This window comes from Mytilus californianus, unplaced genomic scaffold (assembly GCF_021869535.1).
Source record: "Mytilus californianus isolate M0D057914Y unplaced genomic scaffold, xbMytCali1.0.p SCAF_14, whole genome shotgun sequence".
Classification (NCBI taxonomy): domain Eukaryota; kingdom Metazoa; phylum Mollusca; class Bivalvia; order Mytilida; family Mytilidae; genus Mytilus; species Mytilus californianus.
Genome location: NW_026262626.1, coordinates 3,315,031 through 3,336,256, shown reverse-complemented (window position 1 = coordinate 3,336,256; position 21,226 = coordinate 3,315,031). Strand labels below are relative to the sequence as shown.

The following is a 21,226-nucleotide window of genomic DNA, read 5'->3' as shown; positions in this document are numbered from 1 at the left end:
TTGCCCCTGTAAATAAACTACATGTATGTGGGGATGTATAAGAACCCTGCCACATCCGATCTCTGATTTTGTTAGATGTATTTATGCTTTGTGTCAACCTGAACAGTGAAGCCTCAACTGACACATGACTGATTTCTTATGTTGTACTGTTACATTACTGTCCCAGGTTAGATGAGGGTTGGCGCCTTCAAACGAATTTAACCTCGAAGTGGTTGTTGTTTGTTGCTGTATACCATATTTGTTTTTCGTTCATTGTTTTGTACATATATTTACTCATTCTAAATAGTTTAACATTTGTGATTTCTGGGCCTTTGATAGCTGACTATGCGGTATTGGCTTTGTTCATTGTTGAAGGCCATACAGTGACCTATAGTTGTTAATTTTTATGTCATCTAGTCTCTTGTGGAGCATTGTCACATTTGCAATCAATTCAAATCATTTCTTTTTTTTTATAAATGCAATAACATTCTCATACATGTATGTTTTCTTACCATAATCTTTTTTGTATCAACTATGATTCCTCCATCAGCTACTGTTTGTCTAATCTTGGTAAAACACTGCTTGCAGAGACCTACAATGTATGTCTTTGTGAAAAAATGGAATAATGCAGCCAGTCAATGGTACCATACACACTAAAAACATCAATAAAACATGATCATGTCAATGTCCAGATGAACAATGTTTCAGGTGTGAACAATCAATCAATTTATAAACCTGTTGTTCTACGGCATGATGCCAGTGAATAAATTATAATAGACAAATCTGTTTTATCAAATTAAAGGTTAAAACTAATTTATTTACAAAAAGGCATGCCTCATTCGAATACATGGACATGATGGAGACATTATTAAAGTCAGTATGCAGAATGAATATCAAGACTACATGTAAAACGTCATACAACTTCAAGTGAGAAACTCACACCCTATAAAAACCTAGATTTTGTGCTTTCATTTCAGACAAATAAAAGAGGAATTGAGATTTTAGTGACAAAAACAAAACAAGTTTAACCTCACTACATTTATGTGTGCCCTTTCCAACTAAGGAATATATTGTAGGTTGGTTTTTACATGTAGTACCGCCGGTATGTCCTTGCTTCAATAGAAATTTATAATTTACAATTTTTTGTATCTTGACCATATATACATGATATACATGTACAATGTACTTGTAGTGCAGTTTTTTTTTTTTTTTTTTATATTTAATGACTCATTTCTGGTAATTTACAGCTAGCAATTAGATGGTGGTTGTGTGTGTTGCATATATCACATATCTACATGTATTAGAAATAAATGCCTTTTTCCATATATACATGTATATATATTCATTGTATCACATAATTATATACCTTGCCACTATGTCATGCATATGTGGCAGTTTTAAAAATGAATCTTTTCATAATACAGTGGTGGATCCATCCAGGGAGGGACGGGTGGTCAAAATAATTATGACGTCTTGAAAGGCCATTTTATTTTATGGCTATGCCTATGGCACCTGCGTCGCAGTAAGGCGTCAAACATGTCAAAGCAAAAAACATAAAATAGCCTTTCAAGACGTTATATATATTTGGACTAGGGACTAGTTGGTTAGAACCTTCCCTTTATTTGCTGATTAATGCTTTTGAATAGGGACACATGGATGGACCTCCCTTTTTATCCTGTTAAGAACCACCATCCCCTCCCCCCTTTTTTAAATTGGCTAGATCCACCCCTGTCATAATTAACTAATTTATTTTTGTAGTTTACCTGACCCTTTTGCTTTTGGAATTAGTTGTCATTACAAAAGTCAGTATTCCTATGATAGGGTAAGTGTGGTTCCTCAATCACTATCAGCTTTTCGCCATTTGGATGCAGGACGATCTTTGAATCCACACTTTGTTGAATAGTCCCTCCAATATATCCCAAAAAAGTCTCTGTGCCATCGGCATGGACATATTGACAATTTTATAGCAGCACGATCAACAGAAAACAATGTCACTTATGTGTATAACATAGACTCATAGTCCTCCTGGAACATGTGGAAAGTTTGATAAACAGGCCTCACTGCCCTCAGTGCTGTGGATAAATTCAAGGTGGTGGTTGTGTCGTTTGTACAAAGATCAACCTTGTCTAACAGATGAGTTGTATAGTGCTTTGATTGTCCACAACAACCTCCAAGATCAGAAAAATCGGACCGAACAGAGACGTCTGCTTTCATCACTGGAGGCTACCATATTGCCAGTGAAAGATTTCCACTAAGGGAGACAATTTAACCACAAAAATATCATTGAGGCTACCTTTGGGTAACTTAATATTAAATTTTGCAAATTAACAAGAAAAAAAACATACATTTAGCCAGAAATATTTTTCAACATAAGATAAATCAATTTTAGCCCAGTTACCACCTATTTTAAGCAATTTTAGTTAAATAACAAGAAACAAAAACTATTAGAATTATTGCATTTTATGGTTATTTTAAGAGTATTTTTGATCAACTTTCCATTATTTGCCAAGCTAAAATTTTTTACCCGTCTTAGAACTGATATACACCTTTCAAAGTATTATAAAAGTTAAGAATAAAAAATATGATCTTGAGAGAAAACTGCTATTGAGTACATGTAGTATATATAAGTTGTTTATTACATCTGTTGCGCGAACTTTCTGGCAACCTGCCAAAAGGTCCGAAATTCTCAAAAAGCTATTTTTTTGGTTATTTACTAATGTTCCTTCAAAATATGATAAAAATAATATTTCATTTAAGAGCTATATCAATTATCCAGGCCCTTAAAAAGTGCCTAAATAAGGTGTATTTTTTAGCCATTTTTTAAAATAATTCACTAATATGCAAATTATGCGGTTTAATGGAAAATAGCGCAAATTAACGAAAACAAATTGTTTTATCTTAACTCCTGAATACCTAATGTTTTTGGAAATATATATAATTTTGGCAAGTTGTAACTACCAATTTGGACGAAATTTGGGATTTTGCATGGTTTTATGGCAGACTGGCTCTTAAATATACATCACTATTTTTCAGTTTTTACTTTTGTGTTTTGTTTAACTTTATCGAATCAACACAATGCTTAATCGACGTTCATCCTTATTTGTTTTTACATAATTATGTTCAACGAGGCTATTGCAGGTATGCACCATATGACTAAAAGAAATTGAAAATTCTATTTTTTTAGTGGAGCAAACGTTAACTGCAATAAAAAGTGTCCCTGTGATGATGTGTGTCCCTGTCCAAAATTATACAGTCCTGTTTGTTGTTATAATGGCAAAACATATAACAATGAGTGCGAAGCTAAATGCGCGTAAGTATTGATGTACTTTAATATTTGACTAGCTCTGAAGGAGAGAATAATTATTTGCTTTCACAGTTAGAAAGATCTCGAGGTATTATGATGTTTGAATATTTTCAACTATCAGCAACTTTACTTATAATAATAATGTAAGCAAAGTGCTAGTCTTTTATCCAAAGAAAAAAGAAACACTGATTTTTTTTCAAAAGAAATTGACGTTAAGAATACGTTGTTAACCTTTTTCAGTCTGGGCTTTAAATTACCCGCTTCACACAATGCTAAGTAGACTTTCATTGCATATTTGCTCTTCATAATGTTTGTTTAAATAGTACAACGAAGATATTGAATGTTCAATATTACTATAGGATATTGTGTTTATTTAAATGGCGTCAAAGCAATATTCACTGGTAAGTGGCCCTGCAATATTTGTCTTTGTCCAAAAATATACAGTGCTGCTTGCGGATTTTATGGCAAACCATATAGTAATGAGTTTTACGCTTAATGCGCGGTAAGTATTTAAGTTCAGTAATATTCGACTATTTGAAACGGAGATTTATTTTGTTTTTTCGCTATGGGACAGAAATCGAGGTAATTGAATGTAAAAATTGTTTATGGACTGTAAATAACATAATAACATACTTCACCGTGTAGAACACTAAATGCGGGGTGTCGGCTATGTTTGACACGAGTTTAAAGCGGATAAAAGCGATCAAGGTAAGTTCAAGTATCAAAATTTCTATTTTGAGAATTGTAAGTTCCAAATAATGTATTGCACGGAATGAACCGAACCATAATCTATTTCCAGCAAGCAGCAGCAGACGTTTTCAGTGCTCTGTTTTCTCAGACACCTCTATTTTTCTGTGTTGCAGATTTTGAGGCTTCATATTGAAGTTTCAGGATAAAAAACTACTTTTGACGATTTTTCCCCGTATGAGTTATATAGAAATGAATTCCTATCATGGAATTTAACCAAAAGGCAGCTTCTTAGTAAAAACATATTGGTTTTAAAACTAATTTTTCAAAAAAATATAATGTGTCGCTCGGGGTGCCAGATTTTAAGTCTCAATGGGTAGAGACAGTCATTAAAAAAAGAAAAGATTTGCATATAATTCGGCCTTTATCTGATACTTTGTAATTCAAACTAACCTACTCTGTTATGATGACAAATTACAAACTTTAGGTATTTCATTTGGCCCATATTTTAGTCTTTTAAGTAATTTGCAAATTTAATGTTAGAAATAGAGAAAAAGCCTCAAAGTAAAAAAATAATGTCATATGAAGAGAGGTGATATGTTATTTGTTTTTGTTTTATACGTTTTAAGCAAAAATCTGTTGAATAACACACATATAAATGCAAAAGGGTGTGCCCGATTCATTATAAGTTTATATTTTTTTTAATAAAGTGGCACAGGAAAGAAATTCAAGTTAGTGCTATTCACAGTCTTGTGCTTTAAACGAATAAAACAAAACAAATAACATATCACCTCTCTTCATATGACATTATTTTTTTACTTTGAGGCTTTTTCTCTATTTCTATCATTGAAAATGCACATTACTTAAAAGACTGAAATATGGGCCAAATGAAATACCTTAAGTTTGTAATTTGTCATCATAACAGAATAGGTGTGTTTGAATTACAAAGTATCAGATAAAGGCCGGATTAAATGCATATCTATTATGTTTTTCTAATGAATGCCTCTATCCCTTGAGACTCAAAATATGACACCCCGAGCGTCTTGAAAAATTTTGATGAAAAATTAGTTTTAAAACCAACAATACATTTTTACTAAGAAGCTGGCATTTGGTTAAATTCCATGATAGGAATTCATTTCTATATAAATCATACGGGAAAAAATTCGTCAAAAATAGTTTTTTATCCTGAAACTTCAATATGAAGCCTCAAAATCTGCAACACGGAAAACAAGGGTGAGGTGGTTGAGAAAACAGAGCACTGAAAACGTCTGCTTCTGCTTGCTGGAAATAAATTATGGTTCGGTTCCTTCCATGCAATACATTATTTGGTACTAACAATTCTTAAAATAGAAATTTTGATACTTGAACTTACCTTGATCGTTTTTCTCCGCTTCAAAACTGCCACCCCGTGTCAAACATAGCCGACACCCCGCATGTGGCGTTCTACATGGTGTACTTGATAATGGATTATATGGCATGACTGAAAAATTCGATTGTCATATTCTCACAGTATCTGTCTTTTTCGGTACAATTGCTAAGTGTATCTCCTTACAATTGTCTACTTTTAATCATGTTTAATAATACGTCACTTTTTTCAGTTTTTACCTTTGTGTTTTATAACTTTATCCAATCAACACAATGCTTAATAAACTTTAATACCTTATATGTTTTTCATAATTATTGTGCAACGAAACCATTACAGTTAATTTCAATATGACTAAGGGAAATTGAATATTTTAATTTATTTCAGTGGAGTAAAGGTTAAATGCAAAAGTAAATGTCCCTGTCCTGATGATGTATGTAACTGTCCAAAAATATACAGTCCTGTTTGCGGAGGTGATGGCAAAACATATAATAGCAAGTGCGAAGCTAAATGCGAGTATGTATTAGTTTACTTTAGTATTTGACTTGCTTTAAAGGGAAGATTAATTATTTGCTTTCACAGTTAGAGAGATCTCGAGGTATTATGATGTTTGAATATCTGTAACTATCAGCAACTTTATTTAAACAAAAAAGTGTAAGCAAAGTGCCAGTCTTTTATTCTTAGGAATACTATTTTTTTCCAAAGGAAATTAACATATAATTCGTTGTTAATCTTTTTCAGTCTTTGTTAAAATTCATTCTTTTAACACAATGCTATATAGACTTTCATTGCAAACATGCTTTTCATAATTATTGTTTAAAAAGTACAACGGAGATATTGCATGCTCAATATTGTAATAGGAAATTGGATTTATTTAAATGGTGTAAAATTAAGATTCACTGGTAAGTGGCCTTGTAATTTGTGTCCTTGTGAAAAAATATACAGCGTTGCTTGCGGAGATAATGACAACACATATAGGAATGAGTTATACGTTAAATACGCGGAAAGTATTTATATTCTCTTATATTTGACTTTTTGATGGTGAGATTTCTTTTGTCCGTTTGCTATGAGACAGAAATCGAGGTATTAGGATGTTGGAATGATTTCTCTAGGAAATCAGAAAATTGTAAACAATATGTCAGTCTTTCAGTCTGAGATAAAATGATTTTAAATTATACCAAAAGGATCTTCTCCAAAAGAATTAAACTGTTTTTTTGTAATTTATTTTTATTTTATCTGAAATAGCACCAAGCACTGTGATACATGCATACATAGATAATTTTATAATACATGTATTAAAATAAAATTTTTCAATAACAGTCTAAAGTTAAAAAGTTAATAATGCTAATTTTATATCATCTAGATGATAATTATCTATTAGATCATACTCATCATTTATCACTCTGGATTAGAGTACATGAATATGTTGATAAGGTTAATGGTGGCATCAGCCTTCTCCTCTTGTCACATGCATCACTTTCAATACTATGATGTTGAACATGAGAGGTACCAGTTGAGGCCACCTGAGATCATTAACAGATAAGGATCAGACAGGACATGTTGGACAGAATCACAATATAAATTACAACAGTAAAAGACAACCTAAGTCAAGGGGAGATAATTCAATACAATCAACCAAAAACAAGTATATCAATATGTATAACAATATCAATAAACATCATAGATAGCATTCTTATGATGCACACAAATCACTGTCCAGTTGTGATGCGCATCAACATATTAATAATTCTACATGAATTATTATAAAACCTTAAGGGAGTACAAAAAAGAAAGATCTCTCCTCACATGTAAACTAAGTTTTTAATGAATTCCCATTTACTATCAAATTTCTCTCTTGCTTTAGGGGATCTGTAAAAGGAGGTAGATATTTTTTCTATTTGGTAGAAATTTTTAATCATAGCTATCGCCCCTGTAAGAGTTGGTAATGAAGTGTTAAAGCGACATGTATAAATGTAATACTTAATCAGAATAGTGAATAAGTTTAGGGAAACACCCCAAGACTCTGACCAAAGAACAATATTTTCCGCATCAAATATTAAAGTTAGATTATTTTTAACTTGAAAAAGTGCTGCAATTTCTAACCTGGGTACATTCCCAGAAAAGGTGACTTATAGTTTCTTTAGTTTCATTACAGAAACTACATAAGTTAGTTTCTTTTAACCCATATTTCTGCAATAATGCATTTGTAGCTAGAGTTCTATGTAAAATCTTAAACTGGAACATACTAAATTTGTTGTTTTTAGTGCAACAAAAGGGTAAACTATAAATGAAATCCCAATTTTCTATATGAGTGCTTAGTTCTTTACACATTTTGTCTTCTTGTTTTGTAGAACGTTCTGTATACATTGACAAGATTTTTTCATAAAAGAATTGACATGACATTTTATTGTTTTTAATAAATTCAAAATTATAATTAGATATGTGCATAATTTTCACTGAAGTAGTGATTAGATCTCTTTCCAGGTTTTTGGATCATATGAAGTTTAGAATGGTATTCCAAGATTATATTTTCTGCAGAATTCCTATAAAGTAAAAAATTCACTATTTTCATCAAGTAAATCACCCATAAAGAAAACTCCTGATTCAACCCACCTCTGGTAAAAGACAGTTTTATTATTTATTGTCAAACTCTTGTTTAGCCATATGGATTGTTTCATGATCCCTTCAGCAGTGTCATTAGTGACAGTGTTTAGGATATTCAAGTTTAGTAAAATATCTTTCCAAAATTTATTAAAATTTGTAGAAATATTTTGGATACCATCAGGGGTCATCAACCATATTTTGTCTGCTCCCAATTTGTTGTATTGATCTATTAACAGTGTTTTCCATGGGGATATATTAAAGGGGTCTAAAAGTTTATTTATCCATGTCATCTTTAGTGATTAACACAAAAGATCTTATATCTGGCATTTTCAACCCACCTTTTTCAAATTACCCTATCATAACTTTTCTTTTAATCTTATCTGGCTTTCCTGATCACAAGAAACTAAAAAAAATATTTTTAATTTATTTTATTTTATCAACTGGTTGGTTTGGCAAAACTGTTAATGACTGAATTGGTAGAGCTAATGATTTAATAACAGTAATCTTTCCCGTGTATGTTAAATCTCTATATACCCAGGAATTAAATAAGCTCTGTATTTTTTTTTATTTCTTCCACAAAATTTACAAGCGTTTTATTTTCACTGAACAGATCAAATTTTATTCCTAAAAGTTTAAATTTTCCTGAATAATTCCAGTTCAAGTTTCTTGTAGTTTTTAGATTATCCCTTGAGTGAATCTTTGACCCAATCCATATGGCTTCAGTTTTATCAAAATTTGCCCTTAGTCCAGCACACTCAGAGAATTTTTCTAAAGTATATAAACATTTTTCTAAAGATTGCTCATTCTCGTCTAATAAAAGACATGAGTCATCTGCATACTGGCTTAGTAGATATTCTGACTCATTTATTTTCATACCATTTATCTCCGGGTTATTTTTAAGTGCAGCGCTCATTAGTTCTAAAGATAATATAAAGAGATAAGGAGATAAAGGATCACCTTATCTAACACCCCGTCCAATATTAAAAAATTGAGAGCAGTGTCCATTGTTTATAATACAGCTCTGAGATTCTGAACATAAGGTCTTGACACATTTACAAAAAATAGGACCAAGTCCTAAAAAAGACAGACAGAGCCAAGTCTATAAATGACCATTCAAAGGTATCAACAGCTTTCTATAAGTCTAATAAAAGTAAAAGACCTGGAAGATTATCAAAAAGAATTAAACTTATATGTACCTCATTATTATTCTTTTTTTCAAGTCATTGGTCTTGCTGGTCTCCTTCAGTTGATATTGAGTAATGGCATAGTATATCAACTTTCTTCATTATAATGAACAATCAATGTCAAACCTCATAATCAAGATATGAGTAAAATAACGTCATACAGTAGTATAGATTGTATGCCACTGATACGTCCATAATTTGGTATTACAAAATTTCTTAATTGGTATGTATTCTCAAATATTTTCTAACACAACTATTTCGTAAATGTCGTAATAACTTACGTTCTGATCCTTTGTTCGGTTCGGTCTATAAATAGCATAAAATCAGTAGAATTTAAGATAGAAAGGGTCGCCGTTCTCTTTTGAAGGAATAGATTAGTAGCAAACATGCGTACAATAAGTTATTTGTTGTCAGTAATCTAGAATGAATGTGTGTATTAGAAGACTGTCCAGAAATAAACTGTGACGATGGATTATATGACATGACTGAAAAAGTCGATTGTCATATTGTCACAGTATCTGTCTTCAGCGGTACAATAGCTATGTCTATCTCCTTGTTATTGTTTCTTTTTAATCAGGTGGAATAGTACGACATTTTTTTTCAATTTTAACCTTCGTGAGTTGTTAAAATTTATCCAATCAACATTATGCTTAGTCTTTTTTCATCCCGTATTTGTTATTCATAATTATTAATCAAATGGTACAACGAAGGTAATGCAGGCATGTTCAATACGACTTAAAGAAATTGGAAATTCTTATTTATTTTAGTGGAGTAAAGATTAAATGCAATAGTAAATGTCCCTGTGAAGATGTTTGTCCCTGTTCAAAAGAATACAGTCCTGTTTGCGGAGTTGATGGCAAAACGTATATTAATAAGTGTATAGCTAAATGCGCGTAAGTATGACAGAACTTTAATATTCTGACTTGTTTTGAAGTAGAGATTAATATTTTTCTTCCACATTAAAATACAGGTATAAAGATGTTTTTATAATCTTAGGATCTAGGATATAGGATATTGATCAATTCCAATAATATCTTCTTCAAAAGAAGTCAACTTTTATATATATAACGTTTTGGTGTCCCTTTGTGGGTCGTGTCAGTCTCATTCATTTGAAATTGAGTAATGGCTCAGTATAACAACTTTTATCATTGTAATGAACAAAGTTATTTTTCATAATCAAGATCTGGACAAAAAATAACGCAAAAAAGTTTTATTAATTGTTTGCGGCTGGTACCTCCGTTATTAGTTTATCTTAACTTTTTCAATTATATGACGGTATGTATAAGCAAATGTATTCCTACGCAAGTATTTCGTAATAACTATCAGAATTACCGTCCAATTAAAACGCAGACAACAAGTTTTTGTCTAAATCAGCATAGAATCAGTAGATTTAATGTAAAAAGTGTCACCGAACGCGTCCGAAGGGTCAACAGTAAGAGCATTTGAAGAAATGTATGAACAAAATGCTAGTCCTTTTTCCTTAGATACAATCGTGTTGATTAATAGCATTTTGAGATCAATTATTTAATCTGATTTATCATCGTTTTAGTCTTAGATGGATAAATGTCGCAGTGCTATTTAACATTTAAACATAAGATTTTTAAGCGAATTTAATTAGTTTAAAAAGCTTAGATATTTTGTACATAGAGCTGTTCAAACTTTTTTTATGATCGGTGATCCTATGTTTGTGAAAATACTAATATAATAATCCGTTTTAAGATTTTCATCAAAACGAAAGTAGAGGTGTCTAATGGTAACTAAACATTTAGCTGAATATCACAAACAGCTCAATAAAATGCTTTGATTCATTTGCGACTGAAATTTTTGTAGCTGTACAAGTTCTGAAATAAAAATGAGGAAGTATTAAAGGGGCATAAGCTGTCAAATTTATTTTCACCGATTTGACTCAAATTCTCATATTTGATTTATTACATACTAAAACGTATATCCAAATTAAAAAAAAAAGTCTAAAATAAACACTTTACAATGCATGGGCTCGATAATATGTATCATAATTTCGTGTGTATTTTAGTCTAGACGCCCATTAATAAATTATCGAGATGACCTCCGAAGACTACCGACGGTCACATAATCCGATATAAACATACACATTAATATAAATAGATAGCGACTTCATGCAACTGGATTTTTCAAGGTCTAATTGATTTCATGTTATAGGTTAAAAAAAATAAGTTAATTATCGTTTTTACCTGTATAAGAATATTTTTTTGTAGATCGAATCAGTCAACGAAATGGTTCACCTTTGTTTCACTTTAAAGTTCACATTCTTTTCCTTTTGATGGCTAAACACGACTAATACATGCGCATCCAATCTCTAGCTAATTAGTTAAATTGAAGGTCACATGAATACGGATTCAATGAGGTCGAATTATTCACTTGCATGTGAATAATTCATCACCGATGTTTCTTTGCTTATTTTGACAAAAATTGAACCAAATGGCTGCTAAAAGCGAATTATTATTTCATTATCGAACTTTTATTAATGATTTAAACAAACATTATAATCATTTTTTTTCATATCTCGTAGCTAATGCCCTTTTGAATAAAGTCATCTCAAATAATAGGATTAAATTTTGTACGCAAAGTTGATAAGCAAAAAGAATGTCGACTGATTTAGTGTTAGGTGTTTGAAGTCCATTCTTCATTCGTACATAGTTAGTCTGCGATCGCAAGTATAATTCACTACGATGGATAGATGGCTTAACAATCAAGAAAGTATTTTGTATAACAGTACCTGTTAAATTCAGTTACATGGCATTTACTCGGGAAAAGTTAAAACTTGAACTATGTATTGGCTCCTGTTAGCATAAAACAGTATAACAAAATTACCTCTTAGGTAATTTCACAAAAGGGAAGTTTGAAGTTGATTATAGTTTTGTTATATTGACAAAATTGGACGCTTTATGTTAATGTGATACTAATTGGGATCCAGCAGCCAACACTTTGTAAACATACATCAAAAATGATTAAAAAATTCAAACAAACAGTCATACAAATAAATTTAACAAAGACGCTAACAAAAAAGTTTTTGTTGTTGATAGTAAATTGACAAAGACGCAGATAAAAAAGATTTTGTAGTTGATAGTACATACCGTGTGTTGTATACACTTTCTCGATAAAGTGCATAATTAGTAAAATATAAATGCAAGGGTTAACAAAATGGAAACAACACTAAACACATTTTGCTTCCGAATCGCACCTCTGGACCTACTTGCATCAGGAACGCCAGATAGCGGGATGCATAAATATCGAGGCACGTCAAAAGTCATATGATTAAATGAAACATAATATCACGAAGACAAATAACGGGAAAACTTTAAATTGAATTAAAAGATTCACAACTTCAGCACGCACCTCGATTCTATAACTAAAGATTATCTTGTATAATTTGTGAAGTAGATACTGAATATTGATCTGTTAGGTCTTGGTACTTTCCGATGAGCTCTGCGAAAAAAGTCCAGAGCTTGTGTACTGACAGTAATATATTTTTATAAAACTAAAAGTTTTGTTTGAATATTGTTCTTTTGACATTCAACCTTCCTCTTCTTACGAAATAAATATTCATGGAGGTAATCTTTTACATCTAAACTAGGGAAACGGGATAGAACCAAAACTTTAAGGTACATTTTGTCATTGAAAGACAATAATTCTTATATGGAATAACTAGTCTTGCTGACCATTATTGGTGTTTAAAGGTGTTCTCAGCATACAACACTATACAACCAAAAACGTATAAAATGAGAAAAAAAGTCGTCATTGAATAGCATTATTTTTCGGTCTTATGAAGTTGACCCTTTTTGTTGTCTTAAATTTTCCAACTAGCAGTTAATAAATGGACCTATTGCGTTGAAACTAATAATACAAAGTAGAGTGAATAAAGAATATTAATGCTAATAATGCAACTAATATATATATACAAAATCATATATGTGAGGATATTTGAAAGACCGAAAGTGAAATATTTTACCAGTTACAGGGATACAAAGAATCATGTGGGCAATGGATTGAAAGAATCATATCGAGGACCTTATTATAGCATAAATGTAAAAATATCCCTTCTACGTGTAAGAATGGGTAACCCACATATGTTCACTCGAATCTCTGTAACAATAATAGTCCATCTGATTTATAATTTGCAAACAATCAAAATTACGTGAACTGCGAAGATGACACTACCCTTCAGTTACCAGATAAGAAGGGGATTACTCCTGATTGCAAGCGTGAACCCATGGGAATTATGTTTACCTTCCACCAAGGAGATGTTAGGTGTAACGATTTGTGACAAAGGGGAGAGTTTTAAATTCGTCTTTGGTTCGCTCCTAAATGGTATAGAACAATTCATTCAGACCCGTTCAGAAAGAACATACAAGAAATTAGTAGAAATTTGAAATCCAAACCAAGTAATGTATTTGGCATATTTTTAACAAATGAAAGCTTAATGACTTGTAATCACTGTAGAACCCTGTTGAAAGTTTTCTTCTTAAAAATAAAAAGTATATGATATTGAAATAGGAGGAAGCTGGATTGCTCGGAGAGAACTACCGATCTTCTATAGAAAAAAAAAACTGACAATTCTAGTCAATTAGGATTGAAGTCAAACGCATCTGTCACGATTCGAGACTCGAACTCACAACCTCAGTGTTGAAAGGCTTGTTGAAAAGTTGTTGGACGACTTAGACCACTCGGCCGCCGAAGCCGCTTAGTTCCTGTATGAAGTCAGCCTCATATGGATAAAGGAACAATACATCAAACAGAGGAGCACTGTTGGTTCCTAAGTAAACGCCGATTATTTGCTGATACATGTATCAAGTATCTTGATAAAGTCAGTTTCAGAGAATGCTTTATTTGAATCAGAGTGATTGTTTTTTAAAGTACGATTATCCCTTCATGATACTTGTATCTACATCTACGTTGACCATTGCTTTTAATGAAACAAGGCAGGACTAGTTATTTCAACATTTCTTTTAGTTTTGAATGGGCAATATTAGTGTGAAGGGTAGATAAAATAATTGTGTTAATATTATTGCAAGAGGAAAGAAACTTAGGTTATTATTTCTCTTACAGATCTTTGGCATCCTTTAGGATTCACATCTGAGTCACGCCGACCACAGCACTTGAAAGACCCAGTAATATAACGCTGTAGGACACTTATGTAATTTATGAATCCGACACAATGAAAGAAGATTTAGTTCTCATATTTGGTTAAAATTCCAAAGGAACATAGAACAGACACTTAGGTCTACATATATGTAGGGTTGGCCACTTTTTTATTTTGTTTTCGAATCGAGATCTTTCCATTTCATTCCCGATTTGGTTATCAAATGAACTTGGCATTCCTAGTCTATTCAAGTGAAAGTTATTCCCAGCAGGTTAGCTAACACCTGTTACACCTACCCAATTTAATGGGGAAGTAGCATCCTGATATCCAGCACAAAAGGTGACTGGGAATAGAAATATGGTCACCGTTTGTCTTTCTTCGACCAGCAGTAAAACCCTAGCCAAAGTGGAGCGTCCGATTGGCTGTGCGGGGTGTACAAATTTGCAGCAACGTCCGGTCAGAATGGGGACTCGTGTAAAGAGAGTGCCACGCTCTTTGCACGTTTAGAACCCTTGCAACAACACTTTGAGTTGTCCGTAGGTGCCATTTTGCAAGGTTAAATTTCTGTCCCTATCCAATTTACACTAATTGTTTCGTGGCAGTCCAAATTTTTCCGACCTTCATCCAAGACAGCCTTTATTAAACGCCCTACCTAGCGTATACATCGTTATTTTGTTTTTGTCATGAACATACATGAAATACGTGCCGCTGGACGTTAAGCAACCAACAATCAATCAATCTGATATCCACACAGTTGCTTAAATGTCAAATACTGCTTTAAAGAAACCGTCTTAAGGTTTTTGCTGTAATATTGTTAACATCTTCAACCTCGTACCTTATTTGGCTTTTTACAATGTTCTGATTCAAGCGTTACAGATGAGTCTTTTGAAGATGAAACGTGATTGCTCACCTCTGAGACTGCTCCAATTTTAAACGAATGCGATTTCAAAAGGGTTAGAACCTGACAGTAGATATTGGGTAAGCAATGATCGGTTAAAATAGAGGAATAAATGATAATAACCTGACACCTCATGACATGCAGATAAGTACTTATTCAAAAATAATGCTGGGCGTTCGCTGTTATCTATATATTCATTTATGACGGTGCACGTTGAATGTTTTCTCTGATTCACTTTTTTAATGGTAAATTTGAGTTAATTGTCTGACAAGAATACATCCGACAGTTGCGGTGCTACGGTACAAGAACAAGATTTATGCTTTGTTCCAAACTTACTCACACGTAAAATTACGAAAAATGCTAGAATAAATAAATATTTAAATAATACAAATTCATAAGCAGATGTACAAATTGGTCAGTATGCGTAATTGATTTCCCATAGGCTGTAATGGTAACATTTTCTTCTGTAGCTCAGTCCATATCGTAAATTTGGATATGTATGATGGCTCATTTTGAAGCTGAGCCATTTTCTCTAATGTGGTTAAATTTTCGGGGTACGAACAGTGATTCATTTTTCCGTAAATAAGCACACCCCGAAAATCCGTTTGTGATGCGTCTCCTCGAGGTAAAAAATCTATTTTTGCACACAATAAGTTCTTTAAAAAATTAGTACTTTGCACTCATTTAATAACTCCATAGTTTTTACACATTTATTCAATGGTCCTCTACTTTCAGAAGCAACACAAATGGTTAAGCTCAGTCACTTGTTAAAAATAGAAACATGTCCAATATCACTACACAGATGATTTTTTGTTTACGCCAACTTTTGTGTTCCTCAATTTGAGGCGCATTAGGGATATTGACCCATCTACTAGGTGGAACATCTGTCATTTGTTTTAGTAATGCTAGTGATATTGGGACCCTGTTGTCTTTCTGTGGGTTTCTTCCTTTTAAATATCCGACCATTTTAGATATAATAAAGTTCTTAGCAATATCCTCTAAATTAAATGCCTCGTTAGAAAACATTATACCTACTTAAATATGATCGAACTGTAGCTGCAGATAGATGCTTGTAAGCTATGTATTTTACAAACTGTTCAACAGGAACTGGTCACACTTTCCGCAATGTATTTTGAAATTTGAATGAGACAAGAACAGATCTAGCTCTTGAATAGCTTTCCCATGTATATACTGATCAAGAATAGAGAAACAAAGTCTAGAAGATTATAGATTCCATACTTGGTTTTGAATTATGATTATCAGTTAGTCATCTTTATCAGTCTGTGCCATTGTGTTTTCTCAATTAATAAAATTCAATCAATACCTTATCAATTTTCATTTCATATTGGCTTTTGGTTTTATTTATAATTCAAATAATATAACGAGGCTATTGCATACTCAATATCACTTAAGGAAATTGGGAATAATTACTTCATTAGGGTGAAAGCATGGTAAATTATGAATATGCCTGTAATTTTTTAACATGTCAAGGTATATATCGTCCTGTTTGCGGAGATGATGGTTAATCTACTAATAATGAGCGCAACGCTAAATACGCGTAAGTAAACAAAGCACTCTTTAATTTGTTCCGGTGAAAGATTAATTATTTGCTTCCTCAGTTAAAAAAATACAAATACTAAATGTTGAAAGATAAGGTTTCGTAAATGTTAAAACCAATCAGATCTTTTTAAAAGGAAGCAACCATAGATATCTTCATGTTTACATTTTGTGTGGTGATTCCGATTATGTCCATCAGAGTTTTTATAGGATACATTTGTATTTGTTATCCCTATAAGATGCTATAATGAATGTTGATATGGTTCACAATGATGATCTTGGTCAGACCATATTTCGATTTTTGACAATTGGTATGCAACTTTTAAGGCCCAAATTCGCTGTTCAAACCTTTCCCTATCTATTCCGTTTAAGGATCAGAACGCACAATAACGTTAGATTTCTATGATAAAAAGTGTCGCCCTCGAATGAGTATATTTGTCATAGCTTTTGCAGAATAATGAGTACACCAAGATTAATTTAGTTACCGTAATACAATAAATGTTAGTGATTAAACATATAAGTGTAATCGATTATATTGCATGATTGAATAGATGATTTGAATTGTATATATTCTAATTTTATTTTTGCAGCAGCCATTTGAGTTTCTGTGGGTCGCTGTTTTTCTCTTAATTATTTGTAAACGTTTGACATGTTCTTAAGCTTGTGCATTTAGGTTTGCTTATTTTAATATAATTAAAACAATCCTTTATTAGCCATAATTTCATTTTTGTTAATTTTTTTTTATCTATTGTTTAAATATTACAACGAATTAATTGCATATTTGATATATAAAAGGGAATTATTAATTTTTATTTCCAGTGGCGTGAAATTTAGATGCAAACATAAATGTCCGTGTAAAGGGTGTATATGTCCAGCTGTATACGATCCTGTTTGCGGAGATTATGGTCAAACGTATGGCAATGCGTGTGAAGCTGTATGCGCGTAAGTATTAAATCCATTTGACTTTTTGAACTTTAATTGGGAGGAAGATTAATTATGTGCTCCCTCAGTTGGAAAGAGATGCCGTTGACACGATATTTGTAGTATTTTAGTAACTGTCATCAATCATGCTAATCTGAAGAGAAAAGTGTTAACAAAATTCAAGTATTTCAGCAAACGAACTAAAACTAAACGAATCAAAGCTAATTATATCTTCTATAAGGGAAGTAAACATGTTTTCCGTGTTTACGTTCTTTATTGTGATTCCGATCATTTTCACCAGAATATCAATGGCATTATATAGCAACTGCTATCCTCATAATGACCGATGTTATAGCTAGCAATTATGATTTAAAAAAAGATTACGGTCAAGAATTTGGAGTATTTGCATGCAGCTTGCAGGTCTGTTATTTGTTTATCAGAACTTTCCCAATTTATTGCGGAATGCATTTGTATTTCTATCGCGCCTGAATCTTCATAACTTAAGGAATGTTCCGTTGAAACAAAATGCAGAGCAGCAAGATCTAGTTTATGTCTACGGACCAGTACAAAAAAGTAGATGTATGAGATAAAAAGTGTCAGCGATCTCCCGCGAAGAGTTACATTTGCCTAAACTTTGCAGAATAATGCGTATATACACTAAGTTAGTTGTGGTTAAAACAAGTATTAGTGGTTTAGATTATAAATACAATGGATTATATGACATGATGGAACGTATGATTTTCATTTTAAGTATTCTATTTATTTTCTTCAGTCAATTGGCACTGTGTTTCTGGAAGTCACTGTTTTCTCTTAATTATGTTCAATAGTTGGTCATCTTTGTCAGCCAGTGACTTTGTCCTTTATTGAAGTTTCTACAATTCAAACAATAAAATATCGACCTTTATTTCTTTTTTACTCTCTATATATATTTTTCAAATTGTACATCAAAGATAGTGCATACTCAATATTACTAAAGGACATTGTAAATATTTTCTTCAGTGGGGTGACACCAAAGTGCAAAGGTACATGTCCCTGTAGTGTGTGTGCCTGTAAAAAAATATACCGTCCTGTTTGTGGAGATGATGGCAAAACATATAGTAATAGATGTACTGCAAAATGCTCGTAAGTTTTGAATGAACGTCATATGCTATTTTGTGAGGGCTTTTATTTTTTCTTCTGAATGAAAAAGGGACTTGGTGGGAGGATTTTTGTACTATTTGTAGACTTTCAGGTAATTCAGATATAAATAAAAGTGTAAACAACAGTATACATTTACAACTCGGTAATACAGGATGTGTGCATGGCATGTTTTGAATTATTTAAATTAGGATTGTATGTTATATTTGTTATTTGATTATTTAAAATCATTTATTGTACCTTCTCGTAAACATGTTTAAATATTCAATTTTTTCCGTCATTTCGTTTGATTTTTCTTAATTTAGAATAATTAAAATAAAGCTTGTCCGAGTTTCTTTCCGTTTTTATTATTGATATATATTAAAAATGGGAATAGAAATTGGGAATGTGTCAATGAGACAACAACCCGACCAAAGAGCAGAAAACAGCCGACTGAGAAAAATCCCACAACAGGAGGCGGGCTTCAGCTGGCCCCTAAACAAAAATGTGTACTATAAAATGGACGTCACAATAAACTTCAAAACATATTAAAGAAAAATATTAAAAAATATACAAGACTAAAAGGGACAGAAGCTCCTAACTTGGGACAGGCGCAAAAATGCGAATGGTAAAACGATGATCGTGCATACTTAATATAATTATAAGAAATTTTAATTTTTTTCAAAGGGGTTAAAGCACAGTGCAAACAATATCTCTATAATACATGTGACTGTCAAAATATACAGTCCTGTTGAGACGGTGACAACTCATATAGACATTATCTGCTAGTTAAATTTAAATGCCACTACTATTTGACTGTATAAGTATTTTCGGGAGGAATTTTATTCCTTTCTACTGTATGAAGAAGTATAATGGATGAAAGGATATAAAAAAAAAGTGTAAAGAAAGTAGATCTTTAAAATTCGTTAATTACTTTTCTTTTGACTTGCCACACTTCTTGAACGGAACTTTATCATTGGCATATTATTACAACAGGTTTAATCCACCAAGTTACTAATAAGAAATATGACAGTTGATTTCCATTTGTTTGATGTGTTTGAGCTTTTGAAATTGCCATTTGATAAGGGACTCTCCGTTTTGAATTATTTCCTTGGAGTTCGATATTTTTGTTATTTTACTTTTAAAACATCATACTGCGTTGTCAAAATTCGCAATCATGATCAGATAATATGCACACGGCTTGTACACCTGTAATTTGTTTATCAAATAGTTTTAAAATATATTGGGGAATGTATTCTCAAATTTTTTATAACCCGCCTCTATCGTAAGAACTAACGAAAAGATCCGAAAAATTAAAATGGAAAAACATAAAGTTTAAAAAAAAAACCAGTAGATGTCTGTTATAAAATGTGTCGCCTGTTCCCCTTGTAAAGTAGTATTTGTCAAAGCTTTTTGTAGACAAATGCGAACACTAAGTTAGCGGTGGTAAAACAACAACAATTTAGCTAAAAATTAAATCAATCTAATAGTCACATATATGGCATAACTGAATAGCTTATCTTCATAGTATTTATTCCAATCATTTTGTTGTCTGTAGTTAATTGGATTGTATGTTTCTGTAAGCACCATTTTATCTTAAATGTTAAATCAATTGTCCTTTTTGTTAGTCTTTGTGTTTGGGTCAATATAATCCAATTAAAAAATATATGGTCCACTTTCATTCCATTTTTGCTTGTCATATCTATTTTTTTTAAATACTACGAAGAAGCTATTGCATACTCAATCGTACTAATGAAGGAAATTGTACAAATTGTTAAGTTGGGTGAGTACATTGAGCGATTGTAAATGTCTTTGTAATTTGTGTATCTGTCACGCTATATACATAACAGTCCTGTTTGCGTAGATGCTGGCTAAACATTTAGCTATGGGCGTAACGCTTATTGTGTAGTAGTATTAAATGCAGCAGACTATTTAAATTTGTATTTTGAATGAGATTATATTAAGTCTTTGCCTTTTCAACTATGAAAAGATCCCGATGACAGGATTTTTGTGTACATTTGTTTATTTTTCAGCAACTTTTTTTCCATTCTTTTAGCTTTCAGCCTAATAGCCATAAACAAAAAAGTTCCATAAATCAGATATTCTGCAAAGAAAGCAATTATCATTTACTGCGTTTTATTCATCTTTATTGTGATTCCGATCATTTTTAACGAATAATGGACAATGTCATAGTTCATAATCATGTACGTGGTAAGATTATGTCATGATTTTGATCAATTGCATGCAGTTTCTACGTCTGTAAATTATCAACACCTTTTCAATCTATTGAGGAATGTATTTGGATATTTTTTCCTGAAATGCCGATATCATAATTGCTTGCGTAGTAGTGCATTGCATTGAAATGCAGAGCATGTTCTTTTTCTTTCTGATGATCAGCACAAACACAGAGTAGACATTGATGATAAAACGTGTCGCCGGTCTGCCTGAAGACTTTCATTTTTCAAAGCTTTCGCATAATAATGCGAACACAAAA

At 32.1% G+C, this 21,226-nt stretch overlaps 1 protein-coding gene across 5 annotated transcripts in view; it reads left to right on the top strand.

The window, feature by feature from the left end:
* Positions 1 to 21,226, top strand: part of LOC127724028 (four-domain proteases inhibitor-like) — a 97,680-nt gene that overhangs the window by 5,989 nt on the left and 70,465 nt on the right. For all 5 annotated transcript variants that reach the window (XM_052230780.1, XM_052230779.1, XM_052230782.1 and 2 more), the window contains exons 4-8: positions 3,164 to 3,289; positions 5,721 to 5,849; positions 9,889 to 10,014; positions 17,515 to 17,637; positions 18,616 to 18,738. In XM_052230780.1, coding sequence (XP_052086740.1) covers positions 3,164 to 3,289; positions 5,721 to 5,849; positions 9,889 to 10,014; positions 17,515 to 17,637; positions 18,616 to 18,738 — 627 coding nt within the window. The remainder of the gene's footprint in view (positions 1 to 3,163; positions 3,290 to 5,720; positions 5,850 to 9,888; positions 10,015 to 17,514; positions 17,638 to 18,615; positions 18,739 to 21,226) is intronic.